This window comes from Daphnia magna, unplaced genomic scaffold (genome assembly GCF_020631705.1).
Source record: "Daphnia magna isolate NIES unplaced genomic scaffold, ASM2063170v1.1 Dm_contigs153, whole genome shotgun sequence".
Taxonomy (NCBI): Eukaryota; Metazoa; Arthropoda; class Branchiopoda; order Diplostraca; family Daphniidae; genus Daphnia; species Daphnia magna.
In genome coordinates, this window is record NW_025533144.1 from 164,922 (window position 1) to 185,075 (window position 20,154).

Sequence of the window (20,154 nt, forward strand, 5' to 3'; positions counted from 1 at the left end):
ACAAAATAACAAATTTTGTGCTGAATCTATCAAATATTTTTTAATTTGATTAGAATTGGACATGAAGCCCTGCGTTGATAAGCTAAGCTGATCTGTTTTGGGATCTTGTATATCAAAATTGCTTTCACTATTCGCTCATCTTTCCCTAATTTTATTAAGCATACAGAATAATAGCAGGAAGTTTGTGTTCAAAAACGGCAAGGAATCAGATTTCGATGCTTGATCACATTAAATAAAATAAACCGACTTTACACAACAGCTAATTTGGTTTCTTGGTAGAAAAGAAATTAGATCTAAATGAGAAACATGGTGTGCTTCAATAACCGTACGTACAATTTCAGAAATAACTCAATTTTTTTAGTATTTCTTGAGTACATATAGCTTAGGAAATTCCATAATCCGTAAGCTTATTCACTCAGTTTTTTTATTATATCAATTATAATCACAAGGGGGCACCCAGGTTTGAACTGGGGACATTTCGATCTGCAGTCGAATGCTCTACCACTGAGCTATACCCCCTTGATCGAATAAAAAGAGGACAAAATAACAAATTTTGTGCTGAATCTATCAAATATTTTTTAATTTGATTAGAATTGGACATGAAACCCTGCGTTGATAAGCTAAGCTGATCTGTTTTGGGATCTTGTATATCAAAATTGCTTTCACTATTCGCTCATCTTTCCCTAATTTTATTAAGCATACAGAATAATAGCAGGAAGTTTGTGTTCAAAAAACGGCAAGGAATCCGATTTCGATGCTTGATCACGTTAAATAAAATAAACAGACTTTACACAACAGCTAATTTGGTTTCTTGGTAGAAAAGAAATTAGATCTAAATGAGAAACATGGTGTGCTTCAATAATCGTACGTAGAATTTTAGAAATAACTCAATTTTTTTAGTATTTCTTGAGTACATATAGCTTAGGAAATTCCATAATCCGTAAGCTTATTCACTCAGTTTTTTTATTATATCAATTATAATCACAAGGGGGCACCCAGGTTTGAACTGGGGACATTTCGATCTGCAGTCGAATGCTCTACCACTGAGCTATACCCCCTTGATCGGTTAAAAAGAGGACAAAATAACAAATTTTGTGCTGAATCTATCAAATATTTTTTAATTTGATTAGAATTGGACATGAAGCCCTGCGTTGATAAGCTAAGCTGATCTGTTTTGGGATCTTGTATTTCAAAATTGCTTTCACTATTCGCTCATCTTTCCCTAATTTTATTAAGCATACAGAATAATAGCAGAAAGTTTGTGTTCAAAAACGGCAAGGAATCAGATTTCGATGCTTGATCACATTAAATAAAATAAACAGACTTTACATAACAGCTAATTTGGTTTCTTGGTAGAAAAGAAATTAGATCTAAATGAGAAACATGGTGTGCTTCAATAACCGTACGTACAATTTCAGAAAAAACTAAATTTTTTTAGTATTTCTTGAGTACGTATAGTTTAGGAAATTCCTTAATCCGTAAGCTTATTCACTCAGTTTTTTTATTATATCTATTATAATCACAAGGGGGCACCCAGGTTTGAACTGGGGACATTTCGATCTGCAGTGGAATGCTCTACCACTGAGCTATACCCCCTTGATCTGTTAAAAAGAGGACAAAATAACAAATTTTGTGCTGAATCTATCAAATATTTTTTAATTTGATTAGAATTGGACATGAAGCCCTGCGTTGATAAGCTAAGCTGATCTGTTTTGGGATCTTGTATATCAAAATTGCTTTCACTATTCGCTCATCTTTCCCTAATTTTATTAAGCATACAGAATAATAGCAGGAAGTTTGTGTTCAAAAACGGCAAGGAATCCGATTTAGATGCTTGATCACATTAAATAAAATAAACAGACTTTACACAACAGCTAATTTGGTTTCTTGGTAGAAAAGAAATTAGATCTAAATGAGAAACATGGTGTGCTTCAATAACCGTACGTACAATTTCAGAAATAACTAACTTTTTTTAGTATTTCTTGAGTTCGTATAGTTTAGGAAATTCCTTAATCCGTAAGCTTATTTACTCAGTTTTTTTTAATATCAATTATAATCAAAAGGGGGCACACAGGTTTGAACTGGAGACATTTCGATCTGCAGTTGAATGCTCTACCACTGAGCTAAACCCCCTCGATCGGTTAAAAAGAGGACAAAATAACAAATTTTGTGCTGAATCTATCAAATATTTTTTAATTTGATTAGAATTGGACATGAAGCCCTGCGTTGATAAGCTAAGCTGATCTGTTTTGGGATCTTGTATATCAAAATTGCTTTCACTATTCGCTCATCTTTCCCTAATTTGATTAAGCATACAGAATAATAGCAGGAAGTTTGTGTTCAAAAACGGCAAGGAATCCGATTTCCATGCTTGATCACGTTAAATAAAATAAACAGACTTTACACAACAGCTAATTTGGTTTCTTGGCAGAAAAGAAATTAGATCTAAATGAGAAACATGGTGTGCTTCAATAATCGTACGTAGAATTTCAGAAATAACACAATTTTTTTAGTATTTCTTGAGTACATATAGCTTAGGAAATTCCATAATCCGTAAGCTTATTCACTCAGTTTTTTTATTATTTCAATTATAATCACAAGGGGGCACCCAGATTTGAACTGGGGACATTTCGGTCTGCAGTCGAATGCTCTACCACTGAGCTATACCCCCTTGATCGATTAAAAAGAGGACAAAATAACAAATTTTGTGCTGAATCTATCAAATATTTTTTAATTTGATTAGAATTGGACATGAAGCCCTGCGTTGATAAGCTAAGCTGATCTGTTTTGGGATCTTGTATTTCAAAATTGCTTTCACTATTCGCTCATCTTTCCCTAATTTTATTAAGCATACAGAAGAATAGCAGAAAGTTTGTGTTCAAAAACGGCAAGGAATCAGATTTCGATGCTTGATCACATTAAATAAAATAAACAGACTTTACATAACAGCTAATTTGGTTTCTTGGTAGAAAAGAAATTAGATCTAAATGAGAAACATGGTGTGCTTCAATAACCGTACGTACAATTTCAGAAAAAACTAAATTTTTTTAGTATTTCTTGAGTACGTATAGTTTAGGAAATTCCTTAATCCGTAAGCTTATTCACTCAGTTTTTTTATTATATCTATTATAATCATAAGGGGGCACCCAGGTTTGAACTGGGGACATTTCGATCTGCAGTCGAATGCTCTACCACTGAGCTATACCCCCTTGATCTGTTAAAAAGAGGACAAAATAACAAATTTTGTGCTGAATCTATCAAATATTTTTTAATTTGATTAGAATTGGACATTAAGCCCTGCGTTGATAAGCTAAGCTGATCTGTTTTGGGATCTTGTATATCAAAATTGCTTTCACTATTCGCTCATCTTTCCCTAATTTTATTAAGCATACAGAATAATAGCAGGAAGTTTGTGTTCAAAAATGGCAAGGAATCCGATTTAGATGCTTGATCACATTAAATAAAATAAACAGACTTTACACAACAGCTAATTTGGTTTCTTGGTAGAAAAGAAATTAGATCTAAATGAGAAACATGGTGTGCTTCAATAACCGTACGTACAATTTCAGAAATAACTAAATTTTTTTAGTATTTCTTGAGTACGTATAGTTTAGGAAATTCCTTAATCCGTAAGGTTATTTACTCAGTTTTTTTTTATATCAATTATAATCACAAGGGGGCACACAGGTTTGAACTGGAGACATTTCGATCTGCAGTCGAATGCTCTACCACTGAGTTAAACCCCCTCGATCGGTTAAAAAGAGGACAAAATAACAAATTTTGTGCTGAATCTATCAAATATTTTTTAATTTGATTAGAATTGGACATGAAGCCCTGCGTTGATAAGCTAAGCTGATCTGTTTTGGGATCTTGTATATCAAAATTGCTTTCACTATTCGCTCATCTTTCCCTAATTTTATTAAGCATACAGAATAATAGCAGGAAGTTTGTGTTCAAAAACGGCAAGGAATCCGATTTCGATGCTTGATCACGTTAAATAAAATAAACAGACTTTACACAACAGCTAATTTGGTTTCTTGGTAGAAAAGAAATTAGATCTAAATGAGAAACATGGTGTGCTTCAATAATCGTACGTAGAATTTCAGAAATAACTCAATTTTTTTAATATTTCTTGAGTACATATAGCTTAGGAAATTCCATAATCCGTAAGCTTATTCACTCAGTTTTTTTATTATATCAATTATAATCACAAGGGGGCACCCAGGTTTGAACTGGGGACATTTCGATCTGCAGTCGAATGCTCTACCACTGATCTATACCCCCTTGATCGATTAAAAAGAGGACAAAATAACAAATTTTGTGCTGAATCTATCAAATATTTTTTAATTTGATTAGAATTGGACATGAAGCCCTGCGTTGATAAGCTAAGCTGATCTGTTTTGGGATCTTGTATATCAAAATTGCTTTCACTATTCGCTCATCTTTCCCTAATTTTATTAAGCATACAGAATAATAGCAGAAAGTTTGTGTTCAAAAACGGCAAGGAATCAGATTTCGATGCTTGATCACATTAAATAAAATAAACAGACTTTACATAACAGCTAATTTGGTTTCTTGGTAGAAAAGAAATTAGATCTAAATGAGAAACATGGTGTGCTTCAATAACCGTACGTACAATTTCAGAAAAAACTAAATTTTTTTAGTATTTCTTGAGTACGTATAGTTTAGGAAATTCCTTAATCCGTAAGCTTATTCACTCAGTTTTTTTATTATATCTATTATAATCACAAAGGGGCACCCAGGTTTGAACTGGGGACATTTCGATCTGCAGCCGAATGCTCTACCACTGAGCTATACCCCCTTGATCGGTTAAAAAGAGGACAAAATAACAAATTTTGTGCTGAATCTATCAAATATTTTTTAATTTGATTAGAATTGGACATGAAGCCCTGCGTTGATAAGCTAAGCTGATCTGTTTTGGGATCTTGTATATCAAAATTGCTTTCACTATTCGCTCATCTTTCCCTAATTTTATTAAGCATAGAGAATAATAGCAGGAAGTTTGTGTTCAAAAACGGCAAGGAATCCGATTTCTATGCTTGATCACATTAAATAAAATAAACAGACTTTACACAACAGCTAATTTGGTTTCTTGGTAGAAAAGAAATTAGATCTAAATGAGAAACATGGTGTGCTTCAATAATCGTACGTAGAATTTCAGAAATAACTCATTTTTTTAGTATTTCTTGAGTACATATAGTTTAGGAAATTCCATAATCCGTAAGCTTATTCACTCAGTTGTTTTATTATATCAATTATAATCACAAGGGGGCACCCAGGTTTGAACTGGGGACATTTCGATCTGCAGTCGATTGCTCTACCACTGAGCTATACCCCCTTGATCGGTTAAAAAGAGGACAAAATAACAAATTTTGTGCTGAATCTATCATATATTTTTTAATTTGATTAGAATTGGACATGAAGCCCTGCGTTGATAAGCTAAGCTGATCTGTTTTGGGATCTTGTATATCAAAATTGCTTTCACTATTCGCTCATCTTTCCCTAATTTTATTAAGCATACAGAATAATAGCAGAAAGTTTATGTTCAAAAACGGCAAGGAATCAGATTTTGATGCTTGATCACATTAAATAAAATAAACAGACTTTACATAACAGCTAATTTGGTTTCTTGGTAGAAAAGAAATTAGATCTAAATGAGAAACATGGTGTGCTTCAATAACCGTACGTACAATTTCAGAAAAAACTAAATTTTTTTAGTATTTCTTGAGTACGTATAGTTTAGGAAATTCCTTAATCCGTAAGCTTATTCACTCAGTTTTTTTATTATATCTATTATAATCACAAGGGGGCACCCAGGTTTGAACTGGGGACATTACGATCTGCAGTCGAATGCTCTACCACTGAGCTATACCCCCTTGATCGGTTTAAAAGAGGACAAAATAACAAATTTTGTGCTGAATCTATCAAATATTTTTTAATTTGATTAGAATTGGACATGAAGCCCTGCGTTGATAAGCTAAGCTGATCTGTTTTGGGATCTTGTATATCAAAATTGCTTTCACTATTCGCTCTTCTTTCCCTAATTTTATTAAGCATACAGAATAATAGCAGGAAGTTTGTGTTCAAAAACGGCAAGGAATCCGATTTCGATGCTTGATCACATTAAATAAAATAAACAGACGTTACACAACAGCTAATTTGGTTTCTTGGTAGAAAAGAAATTAGATCTAAATGAGAAACATGGTGTGCTTCAATAACCGTACGTACAATTTCAGAAATAAATCAATTGATTAAGTATTTCTTGAGTATACAAAGTCTTGGAAATTCCATGATCCGTAAGTTCATTCACTTTGTGTCGTTTATTACATTAATAATAAGCACAAGGGGGCACTCAGGTTCGAAATCAGTACATGTCGATCTGCAGAAGAATGCTATACCACTGAGCTATACCCTCTTGATCAGTTAAAAGAGGACACAATGACAAATTTTGTGCTGAATCTATCAAAAAAATGAGAATGCAATCGTGAATTAGATGAAGATTTTTCCTCAAAAATAGACAGCAAATTGAATTGTCTTGTAAAAGCAATTTCAGGGAATGTAACCATATAAATATAACTTAGGATAGTTTAAGTTTAAGACATACTAAGCGACTTAAAAATTTAACAAAATATACGCATAAAAAGGAAAAAACTAAATAAATTTTGTGTTTCAAATAGTATTGATCTATTTATCTTGGTGTTATGAGCCCAACACCTTACCGCTGAGCTATCACACACATACATGTGAATATAGCATCAAAAATAATTTATCTTGTCGCCGCTGTGTAACTTTCTTCTCCATAGTCTCCGTTCTGGCAGCATGTTTACTACTGCAAAATAAAAAAATCTACTGTTTAAAACATTTTGTTAAAGAAAAAACTTACTGTTTAATTACTGTTATACAACCTTCTGCACTGACTGCAACGCATTGACAGTTGTAAGGTTACGCAAACTAAAGCGAATTCACTGCCTAGGATTCGGCAACCAGCTAGGTAACAATTACGCAAATTAATTTTTTTAAACTGTTATAGAATCAAATGAAAAAACCACTATACCACGTATCAAATTTTGACAGAATTTTGAACAAAATTTGGGGACGATTGGTCATTCAGGGAAGAAACGTATATGGAAATACATAATGGACATTAAACCTTCTGAGATCTACTACTACTACCCTACCCCCTATACCCCACACCCTAAAATTGTTATAGTCCTTCGGTATATATACATATATACCCTCAGGGACAAGATTCCTTCGGTAATGTCCTTCGGGCAATTTTTTTGAAAAAAATTGTCTATAGACATGTAACGTGGGCCAAAGATAAACAGATTTTGGATCCAAGATTTCTAAATTTCAATCAATTTATAGTGTTTGCTTCGTTCTCCGTCTTGTCTTCTTTCACACTTATGAGTCATGACGTCACCGTTATCAAAATAATCGGTAATAACAAGCCAAGTCTTTCAACTTAGGCTTTTTCGCAGAAGCGTCAATTATTGGCGTCAATTGTTGGACCAATAAACTAGTTTTGAATTAGAGAGTAATTGGCATTCAACTATAAAAAACTAATTTACATATTTTTATATTTAAATATTTTTAAATTTGCAATATAAAAAAATATATAAAAATCTACTGTTTAAAACATTTCGTTAAAGAAAAAACTTACTGTTAAGTGACTGTTATACAGCCTTCTGCACTGACTGCAATGCATTGACAGTTATAAGGTTACGCAAACAAAAGCGAATTCACTGCCTAGGATTCGGCAACCAGCTAGGTAACAATTACGCAAATTAATTTTTTAAAACTGGAATAGAATCAAATGAAAAAGCCACTATACCACGTATCAAATTTTGACAGAATTTTGTACAAAATTTGGGGACGATTGGTCATTCAGGGAAGAAACGTATATGGAAATACATAATGGACATTAAACCTTCTGAGATCTACTACTACTACCCTACCCCCTATACCCAACTAAAATTGTTATAGTCCTTCGGTATAAATACATATATACCCTCAGGGAAAATTTCATTTTCACTTGTTAAAATCCTGTGATGGCCCTTCGTGCAACTGTTTCCTTCATCAATCAGCAATAATCAAAGGATGTGTGGCCCAATGGATAAGGTGCCTGCCTACGGAGCAGGAGATTCCAGGTTCGATCCCTGGCACGTTCAGTAAATGGATGCAAGTAAAAGATCGACGATTAATAACGGTTCCATCAGTTCTTGTAACTAATATGAAAGTTTTTCTGTGCAAACTTCAGGGAAGCTCTGTTTTCAGACGTTGTAGCAGCAGTCGAGTCTCTTGCCATCGGTGTCTTTTTGTTTGAATCCATTGATTTATCAATTGATAATGGCAACACAGCAACGTATCTCAAGGTGGCAGAATCGCAAAGTTGGAATTGTTGCAAAGAGGCATTGCGTTGAGGTTACACTCAAAGGTATCCCCGGGATCTCTTAAGCGATGACTAAGCGCGGTCTTTTGTACAACACTTCTCCCTGCTGCAATGACTGAAGCAGACCCTTCTATTTCTTGCAATTACCCAGGTTTGGCAAATGTAGTACAATCAAAGTCTTGAGCTCTATACGGTCTACCCATGCTACCCGGGATTTTAGCTATAGCAGACCTACCCAGGTTGCTAAATCAGTTCAGTGCTATTATTATGGGGATCCGCATAGTGGAACAAACCTGAAAAGTGAGAAGATTCTTCCCTCACTCTGCCTGTGGAACTTTGCGAAACGCTGTGGTACATCGATTCAAAATATTCAAAATGTGTTGAAAACTATAGAAATAAATTTCATTTTCACATGTTAAAATCCTGTGATGGCCCTTCGTGCAAGTGTTTCCTTCATCAATCATCAATAATCAAAGGATGTGTGGCCCAATGGATAAGGCGCCTGGCTACGGAGCAGGAGATTCCAGGTTCGATCCTTGGCACGTTCAATAAATGGATGCAAGTATAAAATCGACGATTAGTAACGGATCCACGAGTTCTTGTAACTTATATGAAAATTTTTCTGTGCAAACTTCAGGGAAGCTCTGTTTTCAGACGTCGTAGCTGCAGTCACGTCTCTTGCCAACGGTGTCTTTTCTTTGAATCCATTGATTGATCAATTGATAATGGCAACACAGCAACGTATCTCAAGGTGGCAGAATCGCAAAGTTGGAATTGTTGCAAAGAGGCAATGCGTTGAGGTTACACTCAAAGGTATGCCCGGGATCTCTTAAGTGTAAGGAATTGATCTCCCAGATTGCAAAGAACCTTGAGAGTTCAACGTTCTCAGGGTAGCCCCTGTTATTGTCACAAAGCAATGCGGGGAGTTGACATTGGGAACGACTTTCTACTCGTGACCTCCAATCGGAAACCCATCTAGCTAGTCTAGAATGTTCCCCCTTACTTGTCGCTAGGGCAAGGCCATGAGTAGACCCTACACTGCTTCCTTTTCATTTTGACCTCTAAGAAATGTAACAAATAGGACCAAAAAAGCAGAAACAAGTAGATTCTTAGACGGACCATTCTTCCCTTAACTTGTGTGTTATTCCTGTTCTTCAGTGTACTAGAACCCCTGTCCTGTGCTTCATCATCATGCTGCATTCTTCCTCACGGTGTTTCGGTGTACTTTCATTGCGGTAAATACAGAAATTACATTAAACCTCTAAATTTGTCGTTAATAGTCTACGCAGTCACGCGCGGAAACTATTACACTGGTGGCAGCGATTTATCTGAACTTGCATGCTATATTATCCTTCAAACGTATTGTATTTCACAAATCACGTCAGGTGCGAACTCCAATTTATTGGATGTAAAAATTCACAGCCAACGACGTTTATGTATTTTTGTCTCCAGAACCCTCGTGTGGTGGGTACCGAATGAACAAGGTTTACCGCTCCTTGTGTCATCTCGAAGCGGCTTTCGAAAGGTTTAGCGACCGTAGTAACACGGCGTGAATCTTGTCAGTCGGATAGGGATTGGCTAACGAGTAATTTTCTGGCTTTCAGAAAAATGCGTACGGGCCAATCGACAGACTTTCTTTTGACTATGTTAAATGAAAGCAGAAGAAAATAACCCACCATTATATAAAGCTGGGGGAATATTGTGCACTACACATTTGTATAGCAGTTTTGTTGACCCACAGCCAACTCTGCCAATCTTTTTTTACAATATTTTTTTTCACAATTCATAGCAGTTTTGTTGACTCACAGCCAACTCTGCCAATCTTTTTTTACAATATTTTTGTCACAATTTATAGCAGTTTTGTTGACTCACACCCAACTCTGCCAATCTTTTTTACAATCTTTTTTCACAATTCATAGCAGTTTTGTTGACTCACAGCCAACTCTGCCAATCTTTTTTTTACAATCTTTTTTTTTCACAATTCATAGCAGTTTTCTGACTCACAGCACACTCTGCCAATCTTTTGAAATAATTTTTACAATGGATAGCGGTTCGACTGCTTCCCTGTCATTTCATCAATCTTCTTTAAATAATAAAAAAAAACAAAAAAAAACAAAAAAAAACCAAAAAAACGAACGGATAATTTTATTTTGGGCGGAATGTCAGAAACCACTAAAGAAAAATTAGGTACAACAGCCTTTTTGAAAAACATTGGGAAGGCAGTCTTAAACACATTATCCCCTAAACAATTTAAGCGAACGCCGAAAGTTGGAGAAACAAAATCAGAAGGGCAAGACAATAGCGAGTCGGAAGACGATCAAACAAGCAGTTCAGAAACAGAATACGAAACCGACGAAGTGCCAAGAGAGGACGAACAAGCAGCAGACGACACTCATTGGGAAAATTCAAAAGGGAAAGCATTAAAACGAACACCTCCCCCTACTGAGAGACTTTACCCTCACCTATCTGATGTCGAAGAAAATGAAGTCGTGGAGTCAAAATCTGAAGAAGAATTACCAGAAGCAGACGAGAAAGATAAAAATCAGGCAGAATTAAGCAAACCAAAAAGAAAGGCACGTAAGGCACACATTAAGGGACAGCCACCAACTCGGTGGAGTAGTCGTAACAAGCACAAAGCACAGGTGCATCAGAAAGAAGAGAGTTTGCAGACCCAAAAATCTGCAGAAATTAAAGAAACAAAATTGATGGAAGAGAAAGATTCAGCAACGGAAGAGGAGGACGAAAACGATAGCTCTATAGATAGTGAAGAAGAGGTAAAAGAAGATAACGAGAATCTCACGGCAGAAGAGAAGGAGGACGGCAATCCAGTCCATCAAATAGGGAAAGAAAAGAGCTTAAAAGAAAGAGAAATAAAAACAGAAAGAAACAAGCCGATAGCTCCTAGCTATCCAAAACAGTTAGATCAATCCATCAAGACAGGGAAGAAGCTACTGGGAGAGAAAATACCCAGAATGAATTATCAAAGCCACTATGATCACATGTACCGTTGCATGAAAGCGGGAGGAGCTTCAAAGGAAGAAGCGCACGCAGGCGCCAAAGCCGCAGCAAAACAGATAGTGAAATCAATGAACGAAATTAAGGAAGAGCAAAAAGAAAAAACAAGCGAGAAATCTTGCCCAATAGATACAAGTCAAAGCTATTATTTAAGCCAAAAGCTATTGTTAAATCAACAACAACAGACGGTCTCCCTCTTGGCTCAAGTACCAGCCTTTAATGGATTAGGTTCGACGAAATTTGAGGACTGGATCAAACATTTTGATGCAGTAATTAATACTTCAGAGTTTGAAGAGGGAAGGAAAATAAAGTTGCTCTGCTCTAAACTTTTTGGTTCAGCGACCGACTGCGTAACGACTTTTCAGTTACGCTATCCAAAAGAGGCGCAGGAGTTCTCAAAAATAAAGCAATGCTTACAAGACCGGTATCATGGAGGAGATAGTAGAAAAATTTACTTGACCGAATACAACAATTGTATACGAAACCCTGGAGAATCAATTAGGGATTACGCGTGTCGCATACAAAAACTTTTTTCATTTGCTTACCCAACAAGGGAGGGGAAATTGGTAGACCTTAAAATGAGAAAACAGCTGATAATGGACAAATTCTTGGGAGGACTTAAAAACAATCTTCGAGAACGAATGAGCTTTAAAGAATTTAAGAATCTAGATAGTTTGATAAAAGCAACGGAGAATTGTGCGGCCGTCTTAAATGAAGCTAAATTAGAAAGACGAAACGTAGAATTCATTAATGCTGTCGAATGAAATTCGAATGCATCTCCTTCAAGCGAAATTAAAGGAAAATTTGCAGAATTAGAAGTAACGCTAAAAAATAATCAGCAATTAATGAGTGAGTTAATGCTGCAAAACCAGGAAACGGCTAAATTATTGAATAAAGTCGTACAAGCACAGACCCAAACAAATTTCCGTTCCCAAACCGGTTTTCATCCCCAGCCCGCTTTTCAAGCCCAAGCTGGTTTCCCTACTCGATCCATGCTGCAATCCCAACTAACACAGAACTGCAATAGTCAATTTGAACAAAACCCTCAAAGATTTCAACAACAAAATAAAGAAGGTCAATTCGGACAAAAGCAACCATCCCAAAGTGACCGAAATAACCAAACCGGCTGGAATCAACCAGGTTCAAAATATTGTGCATATTGCAAAATCAATACGCATCTAACAGCGATGTGTAGTTGGGGCCCAGGGGGTCCTAGATGTTTTAAATGCAAACAGAATGGACATGTACAGCGTGAATGCCCAGACCAACAACCAAAACCTAATCAAACATACGGCCCTCCACTGCAAAATAACTCAGGCCAATTGAACCCTTTTGAACATGGAAACTAAAAACCACCTTTCGTAATGTTGGGAATAAAGGTGGACCTTGTCCGAAGCCCCGACAAAATGTTAATGAAGTCAGAGAAAGTAGAAAAAATAAAATACCCCGACTAAGACTACAAGTCGGTGACACACATTTTTTTGCCCTTTTGGATAGCGGTGCGGGTAGAAGCTTGATAAAAACGGAAATTTTGCAACGAATCGGAAATCAAATCAAAAACTATAGTACTGATGCCCCGGTAGAACTCTTTGGTGTGGACAACACTAGACTTAGAACAAGAGGGACAGTTACCCTCGAAATGAATGTATTAGGCGATGATCTTCTGCAGGATTTCATTGTCGTGGATAGAATCAACGAAGATTGTATCTTAGGTTTAGACGCTTTATATGAGCACAAATTTATTATAGATGGGAGCGAGAGAACAATATGCCGTGTCAAAGAAGACACGGCCTCTTCGCCAGCCATAATCACAAGACAGAGGATCACGATCATGCCCTTTAGCGCCACTGTCGTTGAATCCGAAGGGGAAGGCGGAAAACTTCCTCTGAATATCACATGTTATTTAGAAAGAGGGCCGGGATTACACAGCGGGTTACGAGTGGACCCCTTCGTCTGCAGTGTTAACGATTTGACAGTTTTCTCCGTAGTTTTAATTAAGGAAACCAACGAACCGATAACCATACCAAAATTCGGCTCTTCCCTAGCAAGACAAGTTTTCTCTAATCCAAAAACGATTGATACAGGGTTGTAGATCTTTTTACGCTGATCATTTTTAATATAGGGTTTAGGGTGTGCAAATGAGCGGGAGTGTCCGTAAAACGCGTACAAAGTTTCAAGTTTTACGGGACTGACGCGCTGCCCAAGCCGGCCAGAAGAAGGGTCACAAGGGGGGGATTGCGCGTACCCATGGGAGAGGGGACAGTGAAGGGGGGTTTACCTGAGCCACACCATACGGCCCCATGTTTTCCCTTTGTCTCGCATGTTAACGGTGGTGTAATGGTTAGCCGGTTAGCAGGTGATGCGAAAGATCCGAGGTTCGAATCTCGGTGAAGACTAGATGGATATTTCAGAAAAATTAATTGAAATTTGGAAAATACTACATCATCAAATTTTGCAATATCAGTAAATATTTTTGTCGACATGTTAGCAAGTCTTAAAAAGTGTCTGGTCTCGATGGAAGTTGAGGATCAGTGGTAAATACTAATGGTTCACGAACGCGAGCAGGATCGTGATGAGTCATGACGGGAAAAGAGAAGAAGACACAGATGAACCTAAGCTACAAAATGAGTATATTGTCACATTGTAAAAGTGTACCTCAACTTCTTTGTTGATGACTCACTGTTAAGGGGACGGGGGACTGCACGTGCCAAAAGCTCCCGGGGGAGAGGGGAGTGTGAAAGGGGTGTTATGTTAAATACATTAAGATTATAACTTGATGACATCATGGATTACGTGGATTATGACTGGACTTACAGAGTCTAAGTCCAACTATAATCCTTCTTCTGTTTTTCGCCGAGCAAATCATAAGCTGAAAAGATCGAACGATGATCTCCTTTTGGGATGCCGAGTGAATCCGAAAGCTTTCTTTCTGTTAGGTATATTTAAAAAATGTGAAATTATACTCATTTGGAAGCTCTGGGTCGTTTCTATCTCTATCTCCCCTTGTCCTCTCCACAGTCATCACGATCTTGTCACGGTCGTGAAGATTTACCACCGATCTTCAACTTCCATCAACTACGGAATATTTTTAACAATTTCAATTTTTCAAAAAACTTAGATTTCCTAACCGACTTGATGTAGATTCGAACCTCGGACCTTTCGCATCACCGGCTAACCGGCTAACCATTCCACCACCGTTAATATGCGAGGTACAGGGAAAACATGGGGCCGTATGGTGTGGCTCAGGTAAACCCCCCTTCACTGTCCCCTCTCCCATGGGTACGCGCAATCCCCCCCCTTCCGACCCTTCTTCTGGCCGGCTTGGGCAGCGCGTCAGTTCCGTAAAACTTGAAACTTTGTACACGTTTTACGGACACTCCCGCTCATTTGCACACCTTAAAACCTATATTAAAAATGATCAGCATAAAAAGATCTACAACCCTGTATCAATCGTTATTGGATTAGAGAAAACTTGTCTTGCTAGGGAAGTGCCAAGGGTTGTTTTGTAGCTGGTGCCCCAGGTAATATAATGATAGAAACATAAGCCGCTTGTATGTCAATTAATTTTCTTTTGACTTTTAAAGGTTACCTTACCCAAAATATTAATCCTTCTCTAGGACTTTCAAATGGAACCCCAGTTAATTATCATTCTTTGACTTTAAGTCCACTTGAAGATATGCACAGTGTAATGGAAATGATGGTGAACAACGATGGGTCAGATATCTTCCTTAAATTTCCACCCACATATATACACGTTGAGGTTCCAACTTTGGACCCAGTTTTATTTCAACATAAATCTTTGTTCAAAGATAAAGTTGTTATTCCGGTGAAACTGAAGTCCCAGGCAGAGGAGCACAAAATTCATTTTCCTTTGAAAAATAACCATTTAACAGTTAAAGGGAAGGCACATGCGGTAGTTTTGGCTTTTGCTATTACTGTCCATAAAATGCAAGGCCAAACATGTGACCGATTGATTTTAGATATTAATCAACGCCCTTTCAAACCTTCACTAACTTACCATGGTATTTATGTTGCACTTTCACGTGTTCGAACGAGTCGTCACTTGCGTCTACTACCCCTGCAACCCTTTTCAACAAACTTTAATTACCTTTCTGAATTACACCCTCCCAAAACCTTAACACAATGGCTCGGTAGATTTAATACTGAAGGAGTCTGGTCCGTTTAATTTTCATATTTTTCCCGAATAATTTGGTTTGAATGTACAAGTAATGGTAATGGTTGAATGTACAAGTAATTTCACAATTTTCACTTCATCAGTTGGCCTGTCATCTTTATGTATTCTGCTGTGAGTCCCTATTAGGTATACCTTCTCGAAGGTTAGCCAACACGTCATTCTGCTTGTGGATGGTGAGATTTGCATACATTGTTCTTTCACAATAAATCTTAACTTGTACACACATTTTCCCTTTGGAAGTTGACTTACAACTTGATAATAATGGCAACATAATTTCTGGTCGATTTGCTGCTAGTGACTTTCGACATACAGCAAGAATTTAAAAATACGGCCGACACCTCATCATTACCCGTTTTCCGTGAGCCTTACCTCCTGAGATTTATTAATTATAACGGTCTGGCTTTCTTCCTACTGGCTAATTTTCTGACGGGGCTAGTCAATATGACGTATGATACGATTCACATGACGCCGATGGCTTCAGTTGTACTCCTCTTCAGTTATTGCACTGTGCTCTGCCTTTGCGTGGCCGGCATGTATTTGTGGCGTATGCAAATTTGAAGTCGTTGTTTATGCTTGTTGTGTACATTTCCAATACAGATGAAAGGCGTTGACGATTTCCAGACCATGTCTCTGGTACGTAATGTCACTTTTATTGTTTTATCACTCCAAAGTCTTATACAATAATAGTTAAGTGATGTCTTAGGGTGAACACACTGTTTCGGTGGAAGGGGAGAAGAAGGATCAAAGCAATGAGAATGTGGAATGAGTTTGGGAGTATAGTTTGGATAAAAGAAGCGACTATTACATCTTGTCGTTTAATTATTGTTAAGAAATTTTTTTGAAGGCACAAGATTTTGTCTGTAAAAAGAATCCGAAGAGATTATAGTAAACCCGTTTTGAAACGGCCTAGTCACACAAGATCATATGGAAAAAGATGAAAAGAAAACAATGGGAAAGCTTGAAGAAAACAAATTTGGCACGCTGCAGTTTCCAAGAATGCACCTTTTTAACTGAAGGGGGGGGGGAGATTTACGGTAATTGATATTGTTTCTCGACCAAATGTACATCAAATGCAAGTAGAGGGAGGAGACTGCTATAGGCTGTCAACTGAATTCGGTAGGTTTGGGATAACGTAAAAATAAATAAAAATAAAATAAAAATAAATGATGTACTGTTGACGGATGCTCGGTTGGAGAGGGTAATGCAACTGTCCGGAGGACCAGCGGCAATGGGAGTTTCGATGCTATCAGGTTTCTAACTTTCTACTTTTGGCAGGTGCGGTAGAACTCCGAGCGGTCGCTAATGACTTGCAAGTAGTCGGTCATGCGCACATTCATGGCCATAACTTGCTCAGAAAGGTCTGTCAACCGACGCTCATGCAACAAGTATTCATCCTCCATTTCTAAACATAGGGGCAGAAAAAAAAAATTTAGAACAAACGTTATCTATACTTTAACCGCACCAAACGGAGTCAAGTTAATACAAACATACCTTTAAGTTCTTGAACTTTGGCAAACACGCTTGCCGTCAGCCGATTAGCCTTATCTTGAAGACGGGCGGAGCGTTCACGAGCGTCACCACTTCTTGCCGTTTTCTCTTCCAAAGCCCGCAGGGCTCGCTGATAAGCCGTGTCCAACTCTGATGCGCCTTGTCCGGCGCGGGTAGCTAACGATGCAGCCACGTCAGACTCGCGGGTCGCTTCTTTAACATCTCGCTCGTTCTTTATCAGCTTTCGCTGCAATTCACGTAAACTTTCCCGCAGTCCCTCGACCTCTTGGACTGATTCACTGGCTTTGGCTTGAGCGTCGGCCGTCTCACTTAGATGCGATTCAGCTGCGCTAATATCCTAGTAGATGACGTAAGAAAACATAAAAGATATTATAAATTTATGAGACAGTAGGCGAAATAAAGCCTTTACCTTATTAGCCGTTTGAATAGCTTCTTCTGCCTTGTCTTGTGCGGCTTTAGCGGCAGCCAAAGAGTCGAGCACTTGCTGAACAACAGTCAGAATTCCCTGGGCATGGGCTTTGGCGGTGTCGGCACGATCTTTGAGTGCTTTTGCTGAAGCCAAATCACCAGACGTCTCGGCCAGAATGGCGTCAATGTTGGTCAGGGAAGAGATAGTGTCGTTAATGCGTCGTGCTAGGTCAGTGATCTGTTCGGTTCGTAACGAAATACCCTTAGACAAAACATCAGTAGCCAACGATCGGATGTCGGCCGGACTTGCACCAGAATCTTCAAGGAATTCGTCAATTTGGTTCATTAATTCGTCAACTTGCTGTGGGGAGGATCCCTGCGGATCGCAGTTGCAAGGCCGGCACGAGTTGTCAGATGGATTACCCCAATAATTGGTGCGGCACTGATCAAACTTCCGCCCACCGAAGCCCTGACGATTAAAAATTTCTGAAAAAAAATGAAGAACAACACAGTCTAACTCCAGTAATTATTATTATTATTTTCCAAGCTTTCTATATTTTACTTGCTTTGTTGTCATTAGGTTCGAAGTCCAGAGGGAAAAAGCATTCTTGGAGTTCTCCCTCTTTGCTATGTGGCATGGATTTGCTATTGGGTAAAAATTATTGCTATTGGCGTTTTTTCCTCGCCAACAACGTAAGATGGAATCTTACGTATTTGCCAAAGAGCGGGCTTGTCAAGAAAACGGTCAGTTCATAGCAATCGAATACGAAACCTGTTAAATAATAATACGAAGAAATTATGTCATTATTTAACATGAAGTTTAAATTGGAATACTTCCAATTTCGATATTTAAATAAGCAGCTACCCAATGAAAGTGAAACCAAATTGTACCTAAGAGAAAAATGATAATTATTTTTCAAATAAAACAAGAATAGGATTAGGTTAGGGGTGGAGAACCAATAGGCTCAATCCATTTAGGGGTGGAGAACCAAGAGGCTCAATCCAATTCGCTGTGGAGAACCAAGAGGTTCGATCCAGTTTGCTTGTTTGTGATCTTCAGCATCACTATTTTCTTCATCTTCACTATCAGTTCCTTGTTCAACTAATTCCAGTTCAGACATTGGACCACCTATTAGAGGTAATTAATTACTCAGCGGAATGAAAAGGCATTTTCATATATTCGTGTTCTCACTTTGATTTCGAGTCAATGTCGAAGGCTGTGATGTCACGATTGTTGACTCGTCACTGCTTTCCTCCTTAAGCCCTGTTCCAGTTTCACTAGCTGCGCCAGTCAGGGGATGGCTGCTAGAAGAGAGACATCTAAGTGCCAGTATATTATACCACTTGACGGAATTAGTATCGGGTCTAAAATCTGCCAGAGATACTTGGGCCCATCCCTGTGAAAAGAACTGTAAGTTCCGATAGCTATTTTAATTTAGCTGTAATTGCTCACTAACCAAACACTCTTCATGGGAATCAGACGTGGCAGGCCGTGAGTACACGGAAATTTGCAAAGTTTTAGTGTCAAGTTTCGTTGAAGCTACAGCCAAGCGGAAGCTTTCGTCAAATACAGCTTATGACAAATCAGTGATAGACCTCGTGCAATAGGACAATGCTGCTTCAACCGGGCAAGGGAGCAATGTAACCTTGATACACCTAAACCGTAAAACAACGGTAAAAGGTTATTCAAGACTTATTTCCGTTAATTAATGAAAAAATGCTTACAATTTGTGACCATTTTCAATTAGAAGAGCAACTAAATTTCTCGCTCTTTCAATGTTTACGTGCAGAAATTCATCTGCAAACGCGTATCTAGATATATCAAATGTTATAAATAAATAAAAAAGTAATATTAAATAATGTTTAAAAATAAGATCTATAATTAAAAAGAATTAGAAAAAAAACTTACCAACCGAACATAGAGCAAACATTCCAGTTTCACGTTCCATTATAAACCAATGCCTTACAAGAAATTGGCTAGCGAATTAAAGCTATCCAAGACTTGGTAGCCTAGGACCCATTCTTTAATAAACCAAGGTTCGTCAGAACCCTGGCTAACAAAAAGAAAGAGTCCCTGCTCCCAAGCTCTAGCTAGCTTAACTCTAAACCAAAATCCTTGTTAGGCCTGGCTAACAAATGGAACACGGAGGGCTGATTCTAAATGCTATAAATAAATAAAAAAGTAATATTAAATAATGTTTAAAAATAAGATCTATAATTAAAAAGAATTAGAAAAAAAAACTTACCAACCGAACATAGAGCAAACATTCCAGGTTCACGTTCCATTATAAACCAATGCCTTACAAGATATTGGCTAGCGAATTAAAGCTATCCAAGACTTGGTAGCCTAGGACCCATTCTTTAATAAACCAAGGTTCGTCAGAACCCTGGCTCACAAAAAAGAAAGAGTCCCTGCTCCCAAGCCCTAGCTAGCTTAACTCTAAACCAAAATCCTTGTTAGGCCTGGCACAACAAATGGAACAAGGAGGGCTGATTCTAAATGCTATAAATAAATACAAAAAGTAATATTAAATAATGTTTAAAATAAGATCTATAAAAAAAAGAATTAGAATAAAAACTTACCAACCGAACACGACACTCGGACACCATACTC

The 20,154-nt window shown here is 37.6% G+C and overlaps 2 protein-coding genes, 1 long non-coding RNA gene and 10 other non-coding genes across 16 annotated transcripts; 2 read left to right on the plus strand and 11 right to left on the minus strand.

Annotated features, from left to right (window-relative positions):
* Nucleotides 1-447: 447 nt before the first annotated feature.
* Nucleotides 448-519, minus strand: Trnac-gca. The gene has a single exon. It is a non-coding gene; the product is annotated as a tRNA-Cys (tRNA).
* A 467-nt stretch (nucleotides 520-986) lies between these two features.
* On the minus strand, nucleotides 987-1,058 carry Trnac-gca. Its single transcript has one exon. It is a non-coding gene; the product is annotated as a tRNA-Cys (tRNA).
* A 466-nt stretch (nucleotides 1,059-1,524) lies between these two features.
* Nucleotides 1,525-1,596, minus strand: Trnac-gca. The gene has a single exon. It is a non-coding gene; the product is annotated as a tRNA-Cys (tRNA).
* A 1,003-nt stretch (nucleotides 1,597-2,599) lies between these two features.
* On the minus strand, nucleotides 2,600-2,671 carry Trnac-gca. Its single transcript has one exon. It is a non-coding gene; the product is annotated as a tRNA-Cys (tRNA).
* A 466-nt stretch (nucleotides 2,672-3,137) lies between these two features.
* On the minus strand, nucleotides 3,138-3,209 carry Trnac-gca. Its single transcript has one exon. It is a non-coding gene; the product is annotated as a tRNA-Cys (tRNA).
* A 1,003-nt stretch (nucleotides 3,210-4,212) lies between these two features.
* Nucleotides 4,213-4,284, minus strand: Trnac-gca. The gene has a single exon. It is a non-coding gene; the product is annotated as a tRNA-Cys (tRNA).
* A 466-nt stretch (nucleotides 4,285-4,750) lies between these two features.
* Trnac-gca lies at nucleotides 4,751-4,822 on the minus strand. The gene has a single exon. It is a non-coding gene; the product is annotated as a tRNA-Cys (tRNA).
* Nucleotides 4,823-5,287: 465 nt separating this feature from the next.
* Nucleotides 5,288-5,359, minus strand: Trnac-gca. Its single transcript has one exon. It is a non-coding gene; the product is annotated as a tRNA-Cys (tRNA).
* A 466-nt stretch (nucleotides 5,360-5,825) lies between these two features.
* On the minus strand, nucleotides 5,826-5,897 carry Trnac-gca. The gene has a single exon. It is a non-coding gene; the product is annotated as a tRNA-Cys (tRNA).
* A 357-nt stretch (nucleotides 5,898-6,254) lies between these two features.
* LOC123467166 lies at nucleotides 6,255-7,009 on the minus strand. Of its 2 annotated transcripts, XR_006641657.1 has the most exons (3): nucleotides 6,905-7,009; nucleotides 6,741-6,850; nucleotides 6,255-6,480 (listed from the first exon to the last, which is right to left on the minus strand). It is a non-coding gene; the product is annotated as an uncharacterized LOC123467166 (long non-coding RNA). The 2 variants fall into 2 exon arrangements; XR_006641656.1 differs by lacking the exon at nucleotides 6,255-6,480 and having other exon boundaries at nucleotides 6,682-6,850.
* A 1,110-nt stretch (nucleotides 7,010-8,119) lies between these two features.
* Trnar-acg lies at nucleotides 8,120-8,192 on the plus strand. The gene has a single exon. It is a non-coding gene; the product is annotated as a tRNA-Arg (tRNA).
* A 2,764-nt stretch (nucleotides 8,193-10,956) lies between these two features.
* On the plus strand, nucleotides 10,957-12,192 carry LOC116933585. Its single transcript, XM_045167211.1, has one exon. The coding sequence runs from the start codon at nucleotides 11,119-11,121 to the stop codon at nucleotides 12,190-12,192; it is 1,074 nt and encodes a 357-aa protein (XP_045023146.1). The 5' UTR covers nucleotides 10,957-11,118.
* Nucleotides 12,193-16,237: 4,045 nt separating this feature from the next.
* On the minus strand, nucleotides 16,238-19,932 carry LOC116931682 (laminin subunit beta-1-like). Of its 3 annotated transcripts, none has more exons than XM_045167207.1 (10): nucleotides 19,787-19,932; nucleotides 19,450-19,704; nucleotides 19,266-19,352; nucleotides 18,998-19,196; nucleotides 18,733-18,937; nucleotides 18,375-18,669; nucleotides 18,103-18,312; nucleotides 17,542-18,053; nucleotides 17,115-17,469; nucleotides 16,238-17,025 (listed from the first exon to the last, which is right to left on the minus strand). In XM_045167207.1, exons 7-10 carry the CDS (start codon nucleotides 18,176-18,178, stop codon nucleotides 16,886-16,888), a joined length of 1,083 nt encoding a protein of 360 aa, XP_045023142.1. In that variant the 5' UTR covers nucleotides 18,179-18,312; nucleotides 18,375-18,669; nucleotides 18,733-18,937; nucleotides 18,998-19,196; nucleotides 19,266-19,352; nucleotides 19,450-19,704; nucleotides 19,787-19,932; the 3' UTR covers nucleotides 16,238-16,885. The 3 variants fall into 3 exon arrangements, with proteins under 3 accessions (XP_045023142.1, XP_045023144.1, XP_045023143.1); XM_045167209.1 differs by having other exon boundaries at nucleotides 17,542-18,026; nucleotides 19,787-19,931; XM_045167208.1 differs by lacking the exons at nucleotides 18,375-18,669; nucleotides 18,733-18,937; nucleotides 18,998-19,196; ... (1 more) ...; nucleotides 19,450-19,704; nucleotides 19,787-19,932 and having other exon boundaries at nucleotides 18,103-18,321.
* Between the last annotated feature and the right edge of the window lie 222 nt (nucleotides 19,933-20,154).

Coding starts and splice junctions, on each gene's coding strand:
- LOC116933585 (XM_045167211.1), top strand. CDS start 11,119: ATGGAAGAGAAAGATTCAGCAACGGAAGAGGAGGACGAAAACGATAGC.
- LOC116931682 (XM_045167207.1), bottom strand. CDS start 18,178: ATGCCACATAGCAAAGAGGGAGAACTCCAAGAATGCTTTTTCCCTCTG. Junction 18,054..18,102: donor ACCTAATGACAACAAAGCAA/GTAAAATATAGA, acceptor TACTGGAGTTAG/ACTGTGTTGTTCTTCATTTT. Junction 17,026..17,114: donor CAAAGTTCAAGAACTTAAAG/GTATGTTTGTAT, acceptor CCCTATGTTTAG/AAATGGAGGATGAATACTTG.